Source organism: Apodemus sylvaticus, chromosome 1 (assembly GCF_947179515.1).
Source record: "Apodemus sylvaticus chromosome 1, mApoSyl1.1, whole genome shotgun sequence".
NCBI classification, from domain to species: Eukaryota; Metazoa; Chordata; class Mammalia; order Rodentia; family Muridae; genus Apodemus; species Apodemus sylvaticus.
In genome coordinates, this window is record NC_067472.1 from 52915092 (window position 1) to 52936538 (window position 21447).

Below are 21447 nucleotides of genomic sequence, written 5' to 3' on the forward strand. Positions count from 1 at the left end.
AGTGACCTCGCCTTCAGGTACTCCTCCAGCATCCCTCCTCCCTTTTTTCAGTCCCAGGTTTCTTCCTTCTGGGCCCGCCTTCCCTGAGGCACACACAGCTACACCAAACGGCCCGCTGCAGCAAGTGTACACAGCGTCGGACGTCGGGGCTCAGCGCTAGCTAGCCCTGTGCCAGGTTTGCGCTCAGCGGCCGCCTTGGCTCAAGCTGGCTCCCGGATGGGCTAGCTATCCGGGGACCGGCTCCAGCTTCAGGACCCTTCTCACGGTCCTCCTTGGCCACGCCCCCATCCCTCCCTCCCTCTGCCTATTGGCAGCCGCACGCGCGTCGGGGGTTGCCAGGGCGACGGGTCGCTAAGCTGCAAGTCAGCTCGAACTCCAGCCAGTCGGCCTCTGGCGGAGGCAGCGGGGGAGGCCGAAGGGCGGGCGGCCGAACGCGGTGCGGGGCGGCGGGGCCCAGGCGGGCGCCTCCTCCCGGCCCGGCACGGCCCCCCTCCCGGCACACGGGCCGGCCGGGGCGGGGGGCCCCCGAGGCCGGATCGGCCCGGGCCCCGTCGGGGCGGCCAGGGCGTGGCGATGCCGGGTGGTGGCAGCGGTGTCCCGGGCCGGGGCCCCTGACCATGGGCATCGCAGAGTCCACGCCGGACGAATTGCCGTCGGACGCCGAGGAGCAGCTGCGCAGCGGCGAGCAGCAGCTGGAGCTGAGCGGCCGGCGCTTGCGGCGGCTGCCCAGCGCCGTGTGCGCACTGAGCCGCTTGCAGAAGCTGTACGTGAGCGGCACCGGGCTGCGCGAGCTTCCCGAGGAGATCGAGGAGCTGCGCGAGCTGCGCATCCTGGCGCTCGACTTCAACAAGCTGGAGCGCCTGCCCGACGGCCTGTGTCGCCTGCCGCGCCTCACGCGCCTCTACCTGGGCGGCAACCGTCTGCTGGCTCTGCCACCCGACTTTGCGCAGCTGCAGAGCCTGCGCTGCCTCTGGATCGAAGGCAACTTCCTGCGGCGCTTTCCACGGCCGCTCTTGCGCCTGGTGGCGCTGCAATCGCTGCAGATGGGCGACAACCGGCTGCGCGCGCTGCCCGCCGAGCTGCCGCGCATGACGGGCTTGCGTGGCCTCTGGCTCTACGGCAATCGCTTCGAAGAGTTCCCGCCCGCGCTGTTGCGCATGGGCCGGCTGCACATCCTCGACCTCGACCGCAACCGCCTGGGCGGCTTCCCCGACCTGCACCCGCTGCGTGCGCTCCGAGTTTTCTCCTACGATCACAACCCAGTCACCGGACCCCCGCGGGTGGCAGACACCGTTTTCCTAGTGGGCGAGGGCGCCGTCGAGCGCATGGCTGAGCGCGACGAACCCATTCCGCGGCCGCCAGCCCGGCGTCCAGCCCGGGCCTTTGAGGATGAGGAGGAAGAAGATCTGCTCATAGGAGGCACAGGACCCAGGGCCCTGGGGCCCGCCAGGGACAGCCTCCGAGCCTTGGAAGCCCCTCCAGGATTGGGCACCTGAGCCTCTTCCCTGAGTGACGGGCTTGGCTACTCTGGAAGAAGGGGCTCTGCGAGGCTGTGGCTGTTTGGATATATGGTGCTGCTGGGCCTCTTATTTGAGGCACTGAAGAAGCGTCATTGAGTGAGCTGCCTGGCACAGGCAGGCCTGAGGCCGTCTTCAGACACTCCTAGGTAGTAAGAGAAAATCCCTGGGCTGACCTCTGGGCAGTTTTCAGACCAAGAAGTCTGGGATAGAGCCACTGATGGTACAACAGATGAGCCGGTTCTCACCTGGAGCCAGGGGTCACCACTTATCCATAGAATCGTCCCAACTTTGACTCTGAATGTCCAGGCATCTATAACATTCACCTGGGCTTTGGAACTTTAGGCCTACCCTAGAGTAGGCCTAGACTGTTGCTAGAGTCATTACCTTTGGGGCAGACTATATGGGGCAAAATTGCCTCTCCGAGTGTGTGTTGGGGGTTGGTGGGGCGGGGTGTGTGTGTTGGGGTGAGAGTTCTGGCCAGAGGCAGGGCATAGGGACTCTGTCCAGACAGAAGCAGTCATAGACTGGGGCCCAACACCTCAGCTTTCCTCAGTTCTACACTGGGTCTCCCCTGATAGCTGGATGGCACACAGAAGAGAGGGTCTCCACCCCATCTTTCCTCCTGATCTCTTTTCTCAGCATGTGCTGAAATATTGCTGTGCAAAGAGATCTTCCCTCTCCTGCAGTCTGTGCCCTTAGTTATCAAGTTTGAGAAGATGCCACTGTGCCTCTAGGGCCTCCTGCCCCAAGAGAGAGGGACTCTGCACTCTAGGAGGCTGCTCAGGGCCTCTGTACTGCCTGCACTCTCCATTTCCTTACATGGGCACAGCCAGGGTGGCTGGCACGGCATGGGGCACTGGACAGGCACCATGTGCCTCTACTCCGTCACCAGGGACAGCCTCTGAGGGGCTGAGGAGGCTCTGCAATCCCCAGGGCCAGATCCAAGCAATAATAGGAGGAGAGGGCCAGAGGACACTCAGGGACACTGTCAGGGGCTAGAGCCCCAGAAGGTAGTGTTTTCTTTAGGAAGAAAAAAAAACCTTGTAAACATAAATTATATTTCTTGGAGAAAGAATGTGTGTTTCCCACATGTCTATTTATTTATAAGCCCAGGAGCACCAAGTTCCATTGCTGTGGGTGCACCTCCCCCACCCACGTGCCCCAACTCTGTGTCAGGCTGACCCTGGCCAGCTGTTGTGTCTGTCCTTCTTGTCTGGGGAACGAGTGCCCGTTGCAGAAGGAAGCAGCATTGCTCCCTGAAGCTGGTCTCACCTGGCATCTTGGGGTGCCCTCATGTTCTGGCTCACCCTACCTCTGTAGCTTGGCTCTTGGGATCTCATTCTTGGATCTCCCACCAGCTGGGCTGGCCCTCCTCTATTTGCTTGCCAGTACAGCGTACTCCACCCCCCACTCAATCTGTGACTGTGCTTGCTTTATTGTCCTTTGCCTTTCTCCAGCTCAGTCCCTTCAGTTTTGCCGGCCCACCCCATCACCATGGCAACAAGAGCTGATGTCATATGGAGCCAAAAGGTCAGGCTCAACCCAGGAGCTGGGCTAGTACTCGGGCTGGGGCTCTGGGTAAGGAGGAGGCTGGGGATAGATCTAGAGTGAGAAAAGAACAGACAGACAGACAGACAGACAGAGCAAAAGGTGGGGAGTAAGACTAATGTGGGACCCAACTGTAGGCTTTGTTTTTGTTGAGATCCCATCTGGGGCTTTGGAGTTCTCAGGAGTCGGGTCCATGGGGGTAAGGAGTTGAGAGGTGAGGCTATCGGGTGGGCTAAGTGAGAGCTGTAGCCCCCCAGGGACTGACCTCTGGCTCCCCAACTTGTCAGGTAGAGGGGAGACCACCATGGACCAGGTCTGTCCTTGCCCCTGGTTCTGCAGTTGGCTGAATGACCCAGATGAAGTCTTGGATCCCTGGGCCTTAGTTTCTCCATCTGTAGCCAAGAAGTTGGGTTTTTAAGTCTGATGTTCCGGCCCAAGACTCCACCCGCTGTTTTATCCACCATTCTTTCCTGTGTAGCTACAGCTCAGATTTTCTTTCTGATGTTTCTGCTTCCCTGCCCTGGCTCACCCAAGGCCAGATGGACTGAGCAGTGCCCTCCCGTGGCCTCTGCAGTCATCCTGAGGTGTTCATGTTTAGGTCCCTCGCCCCCCTTCTTCACCCGGCTTAGCCCCCTTAGTCATGGCTGTTCACCATCCAAGGAGGAGCTGCTGAGGCTGCCAGAAGCAGATCCAGTTTCTTGTGGAAAGTTAGTTTGGTTAGAGTTCATGCTGATGCCTGATGCCCTGGTATAGATCTCTCGGAAGAAATGAGGGCACTTGGGAAAGGAGCCAGGAAGGAGTCTTTGCCAGATCCCCTGACCCAGCTCCTCTTGGTGGTGAAGAAAGCACTATGTGAGGGATCCATTATCGCCACCACCCTCTAAGTTCCTGCCTAGGAGCCTGAAGAAAAGGAAGAGATGTGTGACACTTGTAGCCACAGCCTCATCTGTGGTCCCCCGCCCCAGTCTCAGGGGCAGTCAGAGGTGGGATGCATGTGAGTAGGACAGGAAAGCTCTAGGGAGTTGGGTGTGTGGCCAGCAGGGGCAGAGGCCAAGGGAGCTGGCATTCAGAGCAGGAGAAAAAGCCAAGGGAACATGAGTGGCAGGACAAGAAACAGGTTGAGGAGAGCCTGGGGCCTGTGTTTTGGCCTCTATGTGGACTCCTAACCAAGTGCTCAGTTCCTACTATGGAAGAGCTACTCCATCCTTGGCTGGCTGGCAAGCTGGCAAGCGAGATGGATGAGAATTATAGTCTGTCTCTTCTGCTCTGATTCTCAAGTCTCTAGACTGATTCCTGAGCCTTCAGACCAGCTGACCTCTTGCTTGGCAGGCAGGGCATCCGAGTCTGGGATATTAGCAGGATCCTTTCCTAGCTTTGTAATTGCCTACCCAAAGGGTCTGATAAAGGGAGAAATGGGGTGATTAGGAACAAGAGACCCTCCCCAGAAACCCCTCCCCTCCTTCCATGCTTTCTTCTCTCTCCCAAAGCTCCTCAAGACATCAGGGCACTGTGATCTGAAGATGGACATTTATTTTCACAGCCAGGCGTGCCACACAGAACGTCTATTCAGACAGGGAACCCTGCCCAAGGGCTCACAATCTAAGAGACACCACACTCGCACACATGTGCATTCACACACACACACACAGGACCCAGACATGGGAAGTGGATGGCTTTACAAGAACCAGATGGGAGCAGCTCGGGATGGGGCGTCAAGCACGCTCAGATTACCCTTCAGCTCTCTTCCTCAGAGGCGGAGGAGAGCCCAGAATCCAGCAAGGCCGGAGAGGCCTTTAGAAGCAGTGCATCTGGGAGGGGCTTGCAGGAGAAAGTGGTCTCAGGCACATGAAGGGCTGGATGAGCAGCTCAGAGCAGGCAGAGGGAGTGAGCCGCAGAAGTCCAGGGTAGAGCCCCTGTGTCCATGGCCAGGGGCTGCCACCTCTGCTGTGCTGAACCAACTATGCTAAAACTGGTTCTTGGGTTTACTTTCCCAAAGAAAAACCGAACCAAACCCAGGGTGACCCTGAAGCTACTTACCTGACCCCAGGACTCCCTTGAACTTCTGGAATAGAAGCCAAGAGAAGCTGTTTTATCCTCTCTCAGATGCCTGTGCGCATGAGGGCAAGAGCTGTACCTCTGAGCTATACCCTAGCCTGCGGACACCTTTTAAAAGAGATGTTTAAACGACACTGTAGGAAGTTAAGGGGCGGAAGGGGAAAGGGCAGGCAGCTTCAGAATGGGGGTACTTAGGACAGATTGAGGAGGCAGCTGCTGGTCCAAGATGTGGGGGACAGAGGGTATGCGACCCTCTTCACTTCAGGATGGGGTAGGGCCCATGGAATTATGGGGTTCCCTTAGTGCCTATCTGAAGCAGATATAATTGGCCTTCTGCAGTACCCTGAGAACTGGCAGGCCAGCTGCCCTGGACCGAGCAGGGAGTGGCTGGGAAATTATTGCTTCTTTGTGAACAGAGGACATTGAGAGCACAGCAAAGGACATGGCTTGCCAGAGCCACGGACAGGAGGGCACTGGAGTCTCTCAGGTCCTCAGTTTGGAACTTGCCAATAGGGCTCTTTAGATTGGAGAGATTTTTTTTCCAACCATAGAGAATCAGCCTAGACAACAGATTGGAGAAAGGCCTCAGGTCCAGCAGTCTGACCTAGAGCTCCGGCTATCCTTTCTCCCCCCTGCCAGGACCTGGAAGGAGACACTGGCCCCAAGTCATAGCAGCTGAGCAGGTGGTGGTGAGGTGGTGGTTGGGGTCCCATCTTTGCTTTTTCTACTGACGTGGGAGAGGGATAAGTGTTCCCTGGCAAGAGAGGGAGTGCATACCCAGCCAAGTGGACTTGAAGGGAGGTTTTGGAGATCTCAGGGAGATCCCACTACTTCTAAGCATGGCTTTAGGTCTGACCTGGGACATGCGATGCACTCTACTTTGGGGAAGCTGGTGAGTGGGGAATAGTCTAGCTCTGAGAGTCAGTTGGAAGCTCAGGCAGGCCCAAGCCACTAATGAAAGTCAAGTCCCAGTGGTGACAAACAAGCTGAGTGGAGATGCCCCCAAGACTCCCCACTCCCTCCGAACCCAGCTGTTGCTTCCTTTGGGAGAAGAAGAGAGAGTGCTGGGCCCACAGAGGAGACAGCCAAGGCCCTGCTTTTTCACGATCCTTTATTAATCAGAACAGGCCTTGCCACAAAAAGCAGGACCCATTCCCACAAAAATATGATTTTGCAAAGAGGAAAATTTTGCTGGCTTAGAGGGTGCATATGGTGGAAAAAATTGTATGGTTCTTTTTCCCTTTTGTCTTCGGTTCTCTTTGCTATATATTTTTTTCTTTTTTTTGTGATAGTGGATTTTTGTTTTATTTTTTTTTATAAAACACTTGCGCTCAAGGACTCAAACACAATACAAACAGCGCCACCAGTTCCCACCCCTGGGGCCCCAGCTGAGCTGGGAGTCCCCTTGGCTTTTTTTTTTTTTTTTTTTCTTTTGTGGCTGTTTTCCTTTGTCCCTTCCCTGGCCTCTGGTGCTGGAGGGCAGGTGGAGGGGTGTGCTGGGGCAGGTGGAATTTGTATAGCAGTTACATGGAGAAGATGGTCACAAGAAAGGCTACCTAAACAACATAACAACTAAGTCTAGGGTGCCCACAAGATGTCAGATGATGCTCATAAAGGGGGTTGGGACACAGTGAAGAGACAGATTGGCTCTGGCGGTCCCTAGGGGCTCTGTGGGGTGGACGGGCAGGTGGGCCTTACTTTCCGGTGTCAGTGACAACTTTGCTCTGGGTAGCACCTTCAGAGCCCTCCTGCCTTGATCCCCTAGGTTAGGTGATGGTGGCCTCACAACCTCCCCCATGAGGTAGGTGAAGTATTATTACCATCATTTTACAGATGGAGAAACTGAGGCCCAGGGAGTGTGGGTGATTTGCCCAAGATCCTAGGACAGTGGAAGCAGAGCTCTGGTGCCCTCCTCATTCTCCCCTCCCCCCATTTCCACGTTGCCCTAACCATCCTATGCTCAGACTCTGTATCATCCAGCTGCATCTTCTGCAAACCCACTCTGCTCTCCGCCCACCATTTGCAAGCTCTTGCCCACACCCCTCTCCCCACTCCACCTACACATGGAGGCTGAGGAATCCCAGGTCACTACTATTCCTAGTCATCTGAGGGGAGAAACGCTCTGAGCAGGGGGATATGCTCTCTGAGCTGACTGGCTAAGAGGTGCATGAGTGAGCGAGCTCTGAGTAAATCCGCTGCCAACCTTACACCGACTGGTGCAGGCTGCTTGGGCCCCTCCAATGGCTCTGTGGAAGTTCTCAGGAGACTGAGGCAGATGGAGGGAAGGACAGCAGCAGTTTCTCTCCAGTTTCCAGACTTTCTACATTACCCTCTTCTGTTCCACACAGCCTCTGCAGGGGGTTGGGAGGGTCCCTTTCCAGGGGCTACACCCAGCTGGGTGAGTTGGGGATGGTCCTATTTAAAGCAAAAGCTGCAGTTTACAAACATTTAGATTTACAAGTAATATGGGTAACTATTTGTTTTACAATGGAATTATTCACTCTACAAATGATTCACCTACTACATAAGAGATTCCTCCAGGTCCCTGGGGACGGGGTGTGAAATTTGGTTTAAGAACATTTTGATATGGACAGAAGGAGATCTCACACCTAGAGCAGAAAGTTGAACTTAAGGGGAAGTCCACTGAAGGGAAATGTGCCCAGAGAACTATGATCCTGCTATGCTCTATGTACAGATGCAGTCCAGAGCCCCTCCTGTCACCCTTGGGGGGTCAAGTTGCCTGCCACAGTAGAACTGTAATTGTGGGCCCCAACTGCTACTACAGATGCGATGTTCTGGTGCCACCTGGTGGTAGAATCTGGGTATGTTGGGCTCAAGTCTGAATAGGTTTTGAGGCTCTTTCACCAGCTGGGTCTTTTTTCAATACAGCAGAGAGGGATGACTTAAGAGGGAGCATTCTGGAGTCTGCTGTTTCCAAGGGGAAGCCAGTTCTAGTCTCAGCAGAGGCTGGGAGAAGAAACGGCAGCTTCTTTGGGCATGGCAACCTCAGACTCCTGGAGTGTTCCCTGCTTCCTCTGCTTGCACGGTAGTGGGAGGGCCAGAAAGAGCTACTGCTCTGGGGTGGGGGTGGGGTATGTGTCAAGACAGCCTGGAGAAGGCCAGGGTTTGGTCAGATTATGCAAAGAAAAAGTGGAGGTGTTGGGGTCAGGGGTGGGGAACAGGAGCTGCATTCAGGCCAGAGTGTGGAGCAGATGCCATTTAGCTGCAATATGAGATCCGGGAAGGTGGGGGTCCCCAGGTGAGGGTTAGGAATGCCCGAGAGGGATGGGGAGGGGTGCCCTGCTGGAAGGCCATGCACATGGTGAGCAGGTGCCTGCGGTGGGAGCCCAGGCCCAAGGAATGGCAACATTGCAGTAGAGAGTTGCTACTGGGGAATCGTGGGGGTGGGGGCTACAGAGACAGGCAAACTGGGTGCCAGGAGGCAGCTGAAACAGCCATTTGCCCTGGTCCCCACTTCTCCTCAGCTGTCCATACCCTTCCTCTCCTACCTTCCCTGTGGCCTTGACCTTTCTCTGACCCAGCCCCACTTCATCCTCATGAAACTCTGCTATTCTCCGTAGCCAATCAGCACTGCTGGCCCCAGGGGGACAGGGAGTGAGCACCCCCTTTCACACATGTGCCCATGAGCTTCCAGGTACACATGTGTACACGCATGTGGGCACACACACACACATACACACACACACACACACAGTAGACACAACACAAATACACAGGGCCACGTCTCCAGGACTCTGGAGCACAGGTTATATACTATCCCCAGGGTCCAGGGCCCAGCCGGCACCTGAAGCTGGGGATGGGCCTGATGACCAGGCCGTGGCCAAACGCCTCGGCCTTCCTCTTCTGGGCCCCAAAAAGGGGGGCTAGGGAAGGGGTGGCTTCTCTCCACTCCAGGCACTGCCTTAAAGAAAACGGGGGCTATGCCCACCTGGCGGGCCTCTGGAGGGATCTGCCCATTGGCTCTTGAGCTTTCCCCCGTGTCTTTAGTATCAGCAAATCAGGAAAGAAAGAGGCAAAGCAGGGAAATGGCTCCCAGAGCCCCCACTCCCGAGCTGGACTCACAGGAGTGGGGCTGGTACTTCCTAGAAATGGGGCCCAGTAGAGTTCTGGTACCCCTCCCTGGCTGAGCCCTCGGGGTTCTCCCTCACCCATGGCAGGGGCCGGGCTGGGCATTGTGCATAAGTGGTAGGGGCATGATGGGGAGCCAGGCCTCGGCCCTCAGGGCCTCCCTTGGCCCCAGTCAGGCTTTCAGCTGGTGCCACTGGGCCACAGGCTGCCGGGGACGAGCGATCATGTCCTTCCAGTGCTTTACTTCACCTGGTCCGCTCTTCCAGGACAGGTAGATCTGAGGAGGAAGAGAAGATGCGTCATGACAGGCTCCGAGGCTTGGGCCCTGTCCCATAGTAACAGCCTGGCCCGCAGAGGCTGCCCCTCTCCCCTCCTGCCAGCCTGACCCAGTTCCCTCGCTGTGCTATCCCTCAAGGGCCTGGGCATGCCTGGCCCTTTGACATCAAACTGCAACCTATTTTGCAGTGAAGGTCAGGACACAGGCATTTGGCTGGGGCAACCTTCCCTGTCCTAGGAAGGGACACCATTGTTAATGCCTCTCCCATCGCCTGGCATTTCCTGTCCCCACCCCAGACTTTGTACTGGGGGCTTTATATCTCAAGGTCAGTGTACGCTTACAAACTGGGCAGGTGAACAAACAATCTGATTAGCCCCAGTTTTCAGATGGGGAAACTAAGGCACACAGGGTTAAGAGTTTTACCTCCAGCCATAGTTTAAAAGTTCAAAATAGTGTAAGGAAAGTCTTGGTGGTTCTAAACTACCAATCCAGCCCAGGCTTTTGCATAAGGGCTCCACAACATTGCAGGGCTGCCCAGAAACTACCAAAGTAGTCTCAGCTGAGTCTGGCCTAGACACTGATAAATGCTTAAGACCAGGGGCATTGGAAGAAAAGCAGACAGTGTTGCAAGATCCGGGCCAGGGGACCTTAAGGCCATCAAGATGACAGCTTATAGGGCAAAATAACTGTCACAGCTCAAAAAGCCTGGGGGCCTTGACAACTGAGTACAAATGTGCTTGCTAGCACTGGATCTAGGAGCAGGCCTGGGGCATTAGTGGAAGAACTGGCCAAATGCAAATGGAGTCTGGTTGGTTCGCAGCAAGGTTCCACGTCAGTCCCTTAAGCTGTGACAGATACATTGGGAGGGGCTAACAATTGAGGACCCTGGGCAAGAAGGATATGGATATGCCATATTCTATTTCCTACTTTTCTGTAAATTTAAATTTATCAGGTGTAGTATCTCATACCTAAAATTCTCACACTAAGGCAGAAGGATTGCTATGAGTACAAGGCTACCCTGGAGGTACATAGTGAGTCTGAGGAAAGACTGGGTTACAAAGTGAGAATCTATCAAAACAAACAAATGATAAAACACCAAGAAAAACGAGCAAATCCTATGCAGGGGTGGAATATCTGTCTCAGCCTCAGCCTCCTCTTATGCAACGGACGGATCATAATGACATTGATCACACAGGCCGCTGGAGATGGCACACGTCTGCTGCCCTCTCCTGACTAAGTGCTCAGTTCCATCGGAGGCTCGCTGAGTACTCCCCCCCCCCACCCACCATCACAATCACCGCAGGTCACAGCCAAGAGCCCCTTTGGGCCTACTTTCTTTTGCGATGTCAGCCCGGCTTGGTACCATAGCCTGGAGCAAGGCCAGATCCCCAGCCTCCAGGAGTGGAGTGGAACCTATGACTCGGAAAGGTTCCAAGGTCCTGGGGCTTCCTAAACTATCCTAGGCCAAAGCAAGAACAAAACCATTTTTTGGCTTGGTTTGACCCACAGAAGGCTGGTCTGGTAAAGGAAGCTAAAGACACTCCCGAGGAACCCCTACCTCTATGAGGCAGAGCTGTAGGAGGGGCTACAGGAGCCTCTCGGGGGCTCAGCGGCCCTGCTCACAGCACACACTCTAGTCTTCACACCTGTGCCCACAGGTTGTGCCCACAGGGCCAGCTTTCTTCCACAAGGCCAGCTGCTTTTTTCTTCCCAACAACTAAGTCCACCTTTTCATCTCTCTGGGGAACGAATGCCTCCAGATCGGCCCCTTCTCTGCAGATGCCAGACCATCCTTCTCCAAACACCACTGTTGGCGTTTGAATGAGGACACCATAGGCTCGTTATATTTAAAGGCTTGGTCCCCAGCTGGTAGAACTGTTTGGGAAGGATTAGGAGGTATGGCCTTGTTGAAGGAGGTGGGTCACTGGGGCTGCTGGGCTTTGAGGTTTCACAAGCCCATGCTATTCCCAGTTAGCTCTCGCTGCCAACTCACATCTAAGTAAAACTCCACCCCACAGTTACCTGGCAACAGCCAGGTAGGCCTGACCCACTAGGCTGACCCACTATAAAAGGGGCTGCTTGCCCCCTCCCTGCTCTCTTCCTCTCTGGTGCTTCTCTTGCTCCCTTGTTCTTCCCTTCCCCTTCTCTCTCTCTCTCTCTCTCTCTCTCTCTCTCTCTCTCTCTCTCTCTCTCTCTCTCTCTCTCTCCTATTCTCCCACTCCCCATTCCCTTCTCCCTCTCTCTCCCCACGTGCTCATGGCCTGCCTCTACTCCTCTACTCTCTCTCTCTCTCTCTCTCTCTCTCTCTCTCTCTCTCTCTCTCTCCCTCTCTGTCTCTCTCTGTTTCTACTACCGTCTTAACTCCCCTTCTTATGTCCTGAATAAACTCTATTCTATACTATACCACCATGTGGCTGGTCCCTCAGGGGGTGAGGCACCCTCTTCCCTCACAGCTCGCTACACCTCCACAGAATGTATCCCCTCCTCTCTATCTCTTTATAAACACATCACATGTACCCAGGGACCCGTGTTCCCACCCCTCACTCCTTCTGCCCTGGTCACGGGCTCTCTGCGCTATTCCTGGCCGAGCTTCCATGACTTGGTCAGGGCTCACGAGTGCCTGCCCAGCACCCGTGAAACCCCCAAATTCAATCCCCTGCACTGCATAAAGCAGGGACAATAGCACTTGCCTATAATCAATCACAGTGTTTGGCAGAGAGAGGCAACAGGATCAGAAAGCCAAGACCATACTCAGCTACATAAGGAATCTGAGGCCAGCCTGAGCTGGTGGCACAGGCCTTTAAACCCAGCAGAAGGGAGACAGAGGCTGAGTTCAAGACCAACCTGGTCTACAAAGCGAGTTCCAGGACAGCCAGGGAAATTGACTCAAAACAAAATAAAAGAATATGATGGAAGACAAACTTCTGTTACTGAGTAAATGACCATGCATGCTATAGGTAAAAACATTTCAAAACAGGTTTCTATTACAATAGAAGCTACATATGTGCTTCAAGCGCCAGGTTGAGCCTCTCACTACGTCCTTATCAAATGCTCCCACTGCACTGTGTAGTGGGAAGCTAGCACTTCCTGCCTTTCACTTTAAGCAGAGAAAACGTGGCTCAGAGAGGTGACAGCTTTTAAGGGTGGTGTTTCAGTATCAGAAATACAGCTTAGTGGACGTGTAAAGCTGGGTTCCATTCTAAAAGCCACAAACAAATAACAAAACCGGAACTCAGGCAGCTAGACTTTGTATCTGTGCTGGGTCCTAACATTAAGTTAAAAACATAGGAACATGCTTTTCAAAGCAGAAAGTGGAAGGTTTATATCACAGAATTCTGTTGTCTAAAAATTCAAGTCATGTCTGGCTCCTTGCCTAACATGCAAGAAGTCACCTTCATCCTGAGTCGCCTTCTATCTCAGGTGGTTCTGACCTTACCCTGGCATGCCCTGCAGGGTTGGCATTAGCTTCATTTTACAGATAACACAGAAGCTCAGAGAGGCCGAGTAACTTACTCCAGACCAGCCAGCCAGCACTGTGCAGATCTGCTAGCTGAAGTCATTAAGGTCTTTGGTTTCTGGCAGGGGCTCTGCCACAGCCCCACTCAGCTCTTCCCATAAGCAGGGCTGAACCAGTCTGAGAACTCAGAAGACCTTTGGGGAATTCAAGGTACTTCTTGTTCCTTCCTGCCTTATCTGGCTGGGTCTTTCCTGGTGTGCTCAACCTTAGCCCCTGCTGCCTCCTAAGGACAAACCCTCCAGGCCTGACTATGCACTCCAGCCAGTCCTACCTTGCCAATGACGTCATTGCGGCTGAGCTTGTCTTTGTCCATGACAGTGATGATGATGGTGGTCTCCCTCAGCTTCTCCGTGGGGATGTCAAAGGCGAAAGACTCGTTGAAGATGGGGTTTAAGTTCCTCTTCTTTGTCACTGTCTTCTTTTTCTCTACCCGCTTGTCTTTATACATCAGCCACACCTTCACATAGGGGTCTGGGAGGTGATAGTAGATGAAGGGTCAGAGGGACAGTGTGGGTGTTGGGGGGACTCAAGGATCCTCATGCCCTTCCAGGTGCAAACACCTAAGTGGGAGCTGGTTGCATGCTTCTTAAGTGTATGAGGAGGCCAGGCCAGGCAAGAAAAAGAGGGATTAGGGATAATTAGCATATGGTAGAACTAAACGAGACCCTGGACGTTGCTTCAGTGTCCTCATGATAGTACAGGTCTTCCCAAGCAGCACATGTGCTAGGACCAGGGTCTCCCTACCACACTGTTGCCTTTCTTCCTGATTCAGGGAAGCCTGGCTGCCAAGATGACACTGACCCAGAATATGCCCAAAGAGCTCTGCTATCTCTAGTCAGAGGACTAACAGGTAGGGGTTAGGGTGAGGGCCCAGATACACTTCTATCTCCCATATCTGAAGTGACCCCTTGTGCCATGGGAAGCCACCCCAAGGGCCTGCCCATCCTGCCGTGATAGGCCTCAGCACCTGATGTGCCCCCGATGTCCATGGCTTTGAGGTTGCGAGCTTTGATGATGTTCACGATGATGGAGTTGGCAGAGGGGTTGTAGCAGAGAGACAAGAGCAGCTCCCCTCGGCTCCCCTGTGAGGCAAGAAGAGGGGTGAGGCTGGGCCACAGGGAAGGGGTGCTCCCCTTGATCTCCCTGCAGGGATGACAGGTGTGGGAACTAGAAGGGCAGGTGTGGTCAGAGAGCCCAGCTGTCCACAGGTCTCTTCTGCCCTGCCCTGGGGACAGCAGCCCCTCTGCTGTCAGCCATTTCCTCTCCTCTGGAGAGGCTGTGATTGCTCAGAGCCCTGGGCTCACTGAACAGCTCATGTTTTTGGCCCTGAGTTCTAAACCCCAGGGCTCCAGCCGTGGGTGGGAGCCAGCTCTCTGGGGGCTGCTCCACTCTGAGCCCTGCTGACATCCTGGAGCTGAGCTGGGTGAGGACCCTCTGCCAGCCCTGACCACATCGCTTCAGTTAAAGGACTACAGGGGCCTTACACTCCCATCGCTGCATGGCTTCAGATCCTTCCAGAAGGTCTGCATCTGGGTCAGGTCCACCTTGTTGAGAGGGATGGACACCTCCCCAATGGGATCATTGCGGCTGAAACGGTCATAATCCAGGACCTGGAGGTAGAGGACCCTCTGTACCACTTTCTCGTAGGGAAACCCTGGGACAGATAAACAAGAAGTGTTATCCCAGCAAGGAAAGTTAAAATGGAGAAAAGGGAGTGACAGAGAGTGGAAGGGAGGGGAAGGTGGAGTGGGGAGAAAGGAATGGGGGTGAAGAAGAAAGGAGGAAGGCCCTGTGTAGGGAGTGGGGCTGGCCTTGTGACCTCCCAGCAGCCTAGGCCAGGGGGCCACAGCTGACTGCAGTAGCACTTTCTGAAGGTCCAGCAAGAACTCAGTCTCGTGTGACCCATTAGGTGGGGAAACCAAGGCTCAGATGGTTTACGTGACAGTCCTAGGACCAACAGTAAGACAAAGACCATCAATGTGCTCACTGCGTGTGTGTCCGTTCAGATCTGGGCAGTGGCCCCCTTGCTCCCTCGATCAAGTCTGGGTAAGCGGTTCTGCCTGAGACTATGAGGCTATCACATAACGAGCCCCAGGAAGAGGGGACAGGGAAACTAGAAAGGTACCTGAGAGAAGGAACCAGTGTTCTGGGACTCTGCTTTCTCCTTCACTTCCTTCCAAGGCTGATGATCAGCCTGTCTATCAGCTCTCCCTAAACAGAGCCCATGTTGGAGACCCACACCACCAGCACCTCTTGCCCAGCAGCCACAAGAATGTCCCACTGCCCTTCCTGCTCCCAAGCTTCCTCCAGCGGCCCATTCTCCACGTTGGCCAGACTGACTTTTTAAAAGTAGCCAGCATGCCACAGCCTGCTCCTGTTTGTTTGTTTGTTTGGTTTTGGTTTTTCAAGACAGGGTTTCTCTGAATAGCCCTGGCTGTTCTGAAACTCACTCTGTAGACCAGGCTGGCCTTGAACTCAGAAATCCACCTGCCTCTGCCTCCCAAGTGATGAGATTAAAGGTATTTGCCACCACTGCCTGGCCAGCCTGCTCCTTTTAACATCCTAGCTCAGAAGGAAAGCCAGCCTACTTTGGTACCCAATCCTTCCAAAGTGTGGCCCCAGTCTTCCTTCTGTGGGCTGGCATCCACTCCACTCCCAGTGCCCAGGCTCCATCCTATACCTTTTCCCCTGATCCTTGAAGTCCTGGCTCTGCCCTCATCAGGACCTAACCTGTGAGCCCCCACCATGCCTGCTCCAGCCAGTTTACACCCAGTTCTCTTTGCTGGTATCATAGATAGGGTGGGCTTCCCTGTAGCACGCTCTGTCACTGTGCCTTCTGGGCTCTAGGGCAAGCCAACAGATCTATCCATCTCTTTCTTCTATGATCTTATGGCTTGCCTGCCAGGCCAAGGTAGCCATTTAATATTTTTAAATTATATTTATGTGTATGAATGTGTGAATGTATAAACATGCATATGTGGGTGCTCAGGTGTACATGGGTATTCATGTGTCAGTGTGAATGTGGAAGTCAGAGGACAACTTGGTTCTCTCTTCCCACCATGTGTATTCCAGGGATCAAACAAAGGTCATTAGGCTTGGCATCATGTTAGATAGCTCATAACTTCTGACTTCCACAGGCCCCTCACACAAAACGCTTTTACGTAGTAGACACATACAAATGCCCATAAAATATCTTCTTAAAAAAGGTCAACAGTTGAGGAAGACACCCAGAATTAACTTCTGCCTTCCACACGCATGCATGCGCATGTGCATGTGCACCTGAACACACACACCCAGGCACATGTGCACACACACAGAATAACCAATTGAATGGATGAATAAGTGTCAGTGAGCTAGCCCAATGGCATGGCCAGAATGGAAGAGAAAGGGAGGTGGGCAGGTCTGTCTGACTTCTGGGAGGCGCGAGTGACCTGGGGTGGGTGCCGGCCAGCCTGGGTGTGATGTGAGACACTGAGGTGTGAGCAGGAAGAAGGGAACACCTGAGGAGCCACACCAGCTGGAGTGATGGAGAAGAATGGGTGGGAAGAACACTAGTAGGCTCTTTACCAAAGACACAGAAACCCAGCGGAGCCTCTGATGGACGCGGGTCTGGAGAGCATCCCTCAGATTCGCGCAGGGTCCGGCTCCCTTCCTACCTACTACGGAAGCTATGCCTTGCTCATCTTGAAGGCCCCAAGGGACCTTGCCCAGGTGACCCCTGGCATCTATCTGTTCAGGAGAGATGGAAACAAGTGTCCTGGGATATTAGTGGCTCCAAGAGGTTCCTGCATCTAAATCAGTTTTTCCAGTGCCACATGAAACAGTTTCCTATATGTCAAAAACTCAGCCATCAGAACCTGCCTTGAATGGCTAGTTTCTGAGGGTTTTTTCCTCCGCATACTAAGAGGAGACTATACAGGGTTCCCACAGAATATCAGCATAATATCACAAAACATAGCTTTGTCTTCCATGACACAGGACTTCTCTGAACTCCTAGGATCTAGCTAAAAGTTGGCAGTGAACAAATGTTTGTATGAGAGAGTTGAGGATTGGGGCTCTGCCCATAAGGCTCACCCAGGTGCTGGCCATACATGCTTTCAGATGCTAGGCCTCTGGTTAACTGTGCCCTCTTTAACCTGGTGCCCATGTTGACCTGATGAGGGGCCCAGAAACACAGAGGCGTTTACTTCCTTGTCCAGGCCCAGAATACAGAGGTGCTGATGGGCTTGGGTGCCAGGTGGGAAAGGGTCCTGGGATAAGCATGTCGGGTTCTAGAAGACCAGGACACCTCAAAGCACCTGTGACTCATAGGGTCTGATTTTTCCTGGCTGAACCAGGTAATGGGGAGACTTAAGGCTTCCCACTGTAGCATCCTGCCTGGGATAGGAACAGTCCCCTCACTGCATGCCCTGTGTTCTCAGACATGAGAGATAAGATCGACCTTGGGAACAGAGGCACGTTTGGTTTAACGTCTCTTGGAGCCAGAGGGAATGGCTCAGAGATCTTGCTTGCCTCCCATGACAGTAAGGGGTCAAAGACCAGCAACAGACCATGTCTTCAAGGAGCTGATATTAGCACCTTTTAGGTGTCAGGGCCCTCTATGTGCTTTGAAATGTTTCTAATTTGTTTAATTACTATTATTACCTCTATCTTATAGATGAAGAAACTAAGGACCAGAGAGGTTAGGATTTTCTTAATGCCACACAGCCAATAAGTAAGAAATCTGAGGTTCTAGTTCAGACAGACTAGACCAGGGCTGAGGAAGATGAGAATGAGGATAAAGGAAAGAGTCCCAGAAGGTTCTGGCACTTTCACTACATTTGCAGGGCCCCTTTCCCTGGCTGCTCCAGTGCAACGTGCCTCTGAAGTCATGAGGTGGGACCCTAGCCTGTAACAATCCCCCCTCAAAGGCCGGGGCTAGCATGCTGACTTCTCTCATCTCCTGGGACCAACCTGAGCAAAATGCATTGGGTTACCCAGGCATGCGTGTGCATGGGAGTTTAGTATGTGTGTGTGTGTGCATCTTACATGCTTGCATGCCTGTGCACCCGCAGGCGTGGGTTTGCCCATGTTTCTCATCTGCAGTCGCAGGTGTGGGATGGATCAGTGGGCAGGGACGTGGGAGTAGCAACCGGCCTCACCTTCAAACAGAAAGGTCTCGTTCCAGTGCGGGTTCAGATTCTTCCGCTTCACCTTGGTCTCCAGCTTGTGCTTCTTGTCAGGTAGCAGGTAGATCTTGACAAAGGGGTCACTGGTGCCGCTGAAGTCCTTGGCTGGCAGCTCCTGGGCTTTCATCACCTTCACGGTGAGTGTGGACTCTTGGAAGTTGTAGCCAACACTGAACTGGATTCGGCCCAGGTTCTCCCGGCTGCAGCCCTCATGGGCTTCATCCTCCTCAGAGCCTGGGGAGAGCTGAAGGGGGAAGAGACGGCGGGTTGGGGACTCTGTCTACCAGGCTCCTGGGCAGCATTCATGGCCAGTGGAGGATATCCAGGCTCTGAGAACTCTGCCCTAACCAGAAAGGGAGGGGAGCAGGGCCAGGGTGGTTCTACCTCCTGTCTCCAAGAGTTAGCCTAAGCTGTACTGGCCTTCTCCTCTCCTATTCCAGCCCTACAGATTCACAGGAGACTTACCAACTCTTATAAAGGGGCTTTCTCGGGGCTATGGATGATGCAAGTGTTCAGATGAGGAGAGGCTGAGACAGGGGCTTGACTGAGATGGACTTGTCAGGGTGTCCCCAGGGATCCTGACTGAAGCAGGCTGGGGTCCCTGAGGACTGAGGTTGTACCTCCAGGCTATGCCTGTTCCTCATCTCCATTCCTCAGAATAGATACCTGACAGGTATAGACAGCAGTGGTGGCCACAAGGAAGGGTTGGGTGTCACATTTTCATTGCAACATGGAAACAGGAGGGGGAGGTTGGGGCTCTCCCAGTTGGGTGACCGATCTCTAAGGATAATGGAAGGTCTTGGGGTCCTACCCTGCCCGGTCAGGGGCCCTGCTGGCCTGGGTATCTTATGGTCCACATCTCCTTTGGTGATAGAGGGGAATTGTAGGTGGGACAAAATGGTAGGCACTTGCCTTCTCTCCACATTCCCTCAGAAAGTCTTTGCCCCCACCCTGCTTGGAGAGGCCACCCCAGCTTCTCGACAGTATCACAGCGACATAAGGCAGACAGAGGCACATACCGTGGCGAAGTCTCCTACGCCACCTTCTCATTGCCAGGCCGGGCAGGCGGCTGTCACTCACCTCTTGCTGAAGAGACTGGCTCAAAGAGGTTAAATGACACGTACAAGCTTTCACAGCAGTAGGGACCCTCTCTGACTTGAAGCTCCACTCAACAGGCCCAGCCCCCAAGCCATAGGAAGGCCCTCCCCACAGCCACTGAAGGCAAAGACCTGCCTGCACCAAGGAGAAGTATCCAAGTCACACCGACGATGGAAAACACTGCCCGTGGGCCAGCCGCCTGCCGCACACTAACTCCCTGTGCTTGGCCTCCCCCGTGCCTTACTCTACCCTGAGGCAGGCACTGGTATGCTCAAAGTTTGGTTGGGAGCACACAGATTTTAGGTCACTCACCTCAGGTTCTACGACTGAATGTCTAGTCATAACTTGACACCAGGCTTGTGGCCAGCAACTGTAGGTGCCTGGCCACATGTCCTGGCTCCTGAAGTCAGACCTCAGTTTGAACTTGACCTCGGGCTCCACCCAGCGGCTGAGGGGGAATTGCACTGAACTCGTGTGTGTGTTGGGCCTCTAATGTTCTCCGTTGAACAGTTGTCCTTGAACTTCTGATCCCCCTACCTCTATCGCCTGACTGACAAGACATGTGCCACTACACCCCGTTGATTAGGTGCTAGGATCAAACAGTGCTTCAGGCATGCTAGGTGAGCACCCCCACCTGAACTACATCCTAGCCCATTGCTGATGCCCCTGCACACCCCTTGGCTGATCCCACAGGTCCCAGGCTCTATGCTAGACCCACCCAGGATGTGGCTTTCCAATGTAGAGCACGCCACACCCTAAGCTCACAGCAGACATATTCCTCTGAACTTTACTTCTTGAACCTGCAGTCTGGGGACCATGGAACTTAAGACTGCGGGACTCCCAGGAGGGTGAAAGAGTTCACGGCACAAGTACGCAGAACCAGCCGAAACTACCCACACCCCCATTCCCTCTCATATTAAGGGGGCATCTTAGCCTATTGTAGGTGTGGGTGCCCTCAGCCCACCTAAGTTTGCTCCATCTCATGGGGGAAACCTGGTGGGTCCAGGCAGACTTCACCTCTAAAGGGGCAGAAGCTAAGCACCCACGTGCTTTCTCAAGCCCAGCTTTGAGCCCTAGTAAACAAGCCATTGCCATGGCAACTAGGCTGCCCAAGTTTCTCCTCCCCTGCCTCAGCAGTAAGCCTTAAAGGACATCAAGCCAGCTTGTGCCAGGCCCCACATTCCCCAGAGAGGTTGGTTCTGTCCAACTCTAGGTATCTGACTCCTGGCCCTCTGCATCAGCAGCCTGGGGTCTGGACAGCCCCAGAGTGAGGTCACAGGTCATCCTCTGGCCTGCTTATCTTTACTGTCACTGTTAATATCAGTGACCTGGCACTGGCAGAGGGCTGGGTAATTAGACTTGCCTTTCCACCCCCGGGCATCTGTGGAGCCCATGAGAGGGAGATGGGCCTGTACTTCCTTCCGCTGCTTGAGTCTGCCAGCCTCTCCCTCAGGACAGTAAGGGGCTGGCCAGCTGGCTGGGAAAGGGCTGTCCCTTCTGGGAACTTGACTACTGGGAAATAGCACCAATTAAGGGGCAATGCAACGCGACAGGGTGGTCCATGGCAGTGGGCTGCACAGAGCAACCTACACAGGAGTCCGGGCCAAGGGAAATGCAGCCCACGCTCCACCTCAGGCCTGATGCCTGGAAACATGGCTCCTTACCCCGAACCCTTGTGACTCTGTGTGCATATTGTTACTTGAGACAGGGCAGACTTGGCAGCCCCCGGAAACTGTGGGACTCTGCCTTTTCAGTATGGGAGCCGAGGAAATGATCTGAGCCCTGTTGTGTCCAGTGGAAAGAGAAGGTGCTGGGTCCCGCCATAACCCTCTCAAGCCTTCCAGGAATGCCTGGCCTACCAGATCCTTAACTGGTTCTTGTCTGCCAACTTGCCATGCCTGTCCTTGGGCCTTTGGAAAGAACAAGTAGCTGTGACACATTGAAGCCACCAGGAGGTGTCATGGGAACTGCAGCCTAGACTAGGATCATAGGCCAGTCAGCAATCGGGGTCACCCCTGGGATCTCCTCCTTCTTCCCATCTCTGCTCAAGAGAATGCTATTTTAGGGAAGAGGCATCTGCCTCGAGGCCACTGCCCCACAGCTTCTCATCCCAGAACATTAAAAACATCTTGTATGAATAGGATTTCTTAGGCTTTTTTCCCAGCTCAGAAAAGG

At 54.1% G+C, this 21447-nt stretch overlaps 2 protein-coding genes across 5 annotated transcripts in view; one reads left to right on the forward strand and one right to left on the reverse strand.

Moving 5' to 3' along the window:
- The first annotated feature begins 576 nt into the window (after nucleotides 1-576).
- Lrrc10b (leucine rich repeat containing 10B) lies at nucleotides 577-1545 on the forward strand. The gene has a single exon (XM_052173093.1). The coding sequence runs from the start codon at nucleotides 618-620 to the stop codon at nucleotides 1494-1496; it is 879 nt and encodes a 292-aa protein (XP_052029053.1). The 5' UTR covers nucleotides 577-617; the 3' UTR covers nucleotides 1497-1545.
- A 3054-nt stretch (nucleotides 1546-4599) lies between these two features.
- The window catches only part of Syt7 (synaptotagmin 7), a 63001-nt gene continuing 46153 nt past the window's right edge, over nucleotides 4600-21447 (reverse strand). For all 4 annotated transcript variants that reach the window (XM_052190145.1, XM_052190130.1, XM_052190138.1 and 1 more), the window contains 5 exons: nucleotides 18148-18418; nucleotides 14491-14660; nucleotides 13974-14088; nucleotides 13278-13477; nucleotides 4600-9489 (listed from right to left, as the gene is read on the reverse strand). In XM_052190145.1, coding sequence (XP_052046105.1) covers nucleotides 9385-9489; nucleotides 13278-13477; nucleotides 13974-14088; nucleotides 14491-14660; nucleotides 18148-18418 — 861 coding nt within the window. In that variant the 3' untranslated portion in view covers nucleotides 4600-9384. The remainder of the gene's footprint in view (nucleotides 9490-13277; nucleotides 13478-13973; nucleotides 14089-14490; nucleotides 14661-18147; nucleotides 18419-21447) is intronic.

Excerpts from the sequence above, each read along its gene's own strand:
- Lrrc10b (XM_052173093.1), top strand. The coding sequence starts at position 618 with ATGGGCATCGCAGAGTCCACGCCGGACGAATTGCCGTCGGACGCCGAG.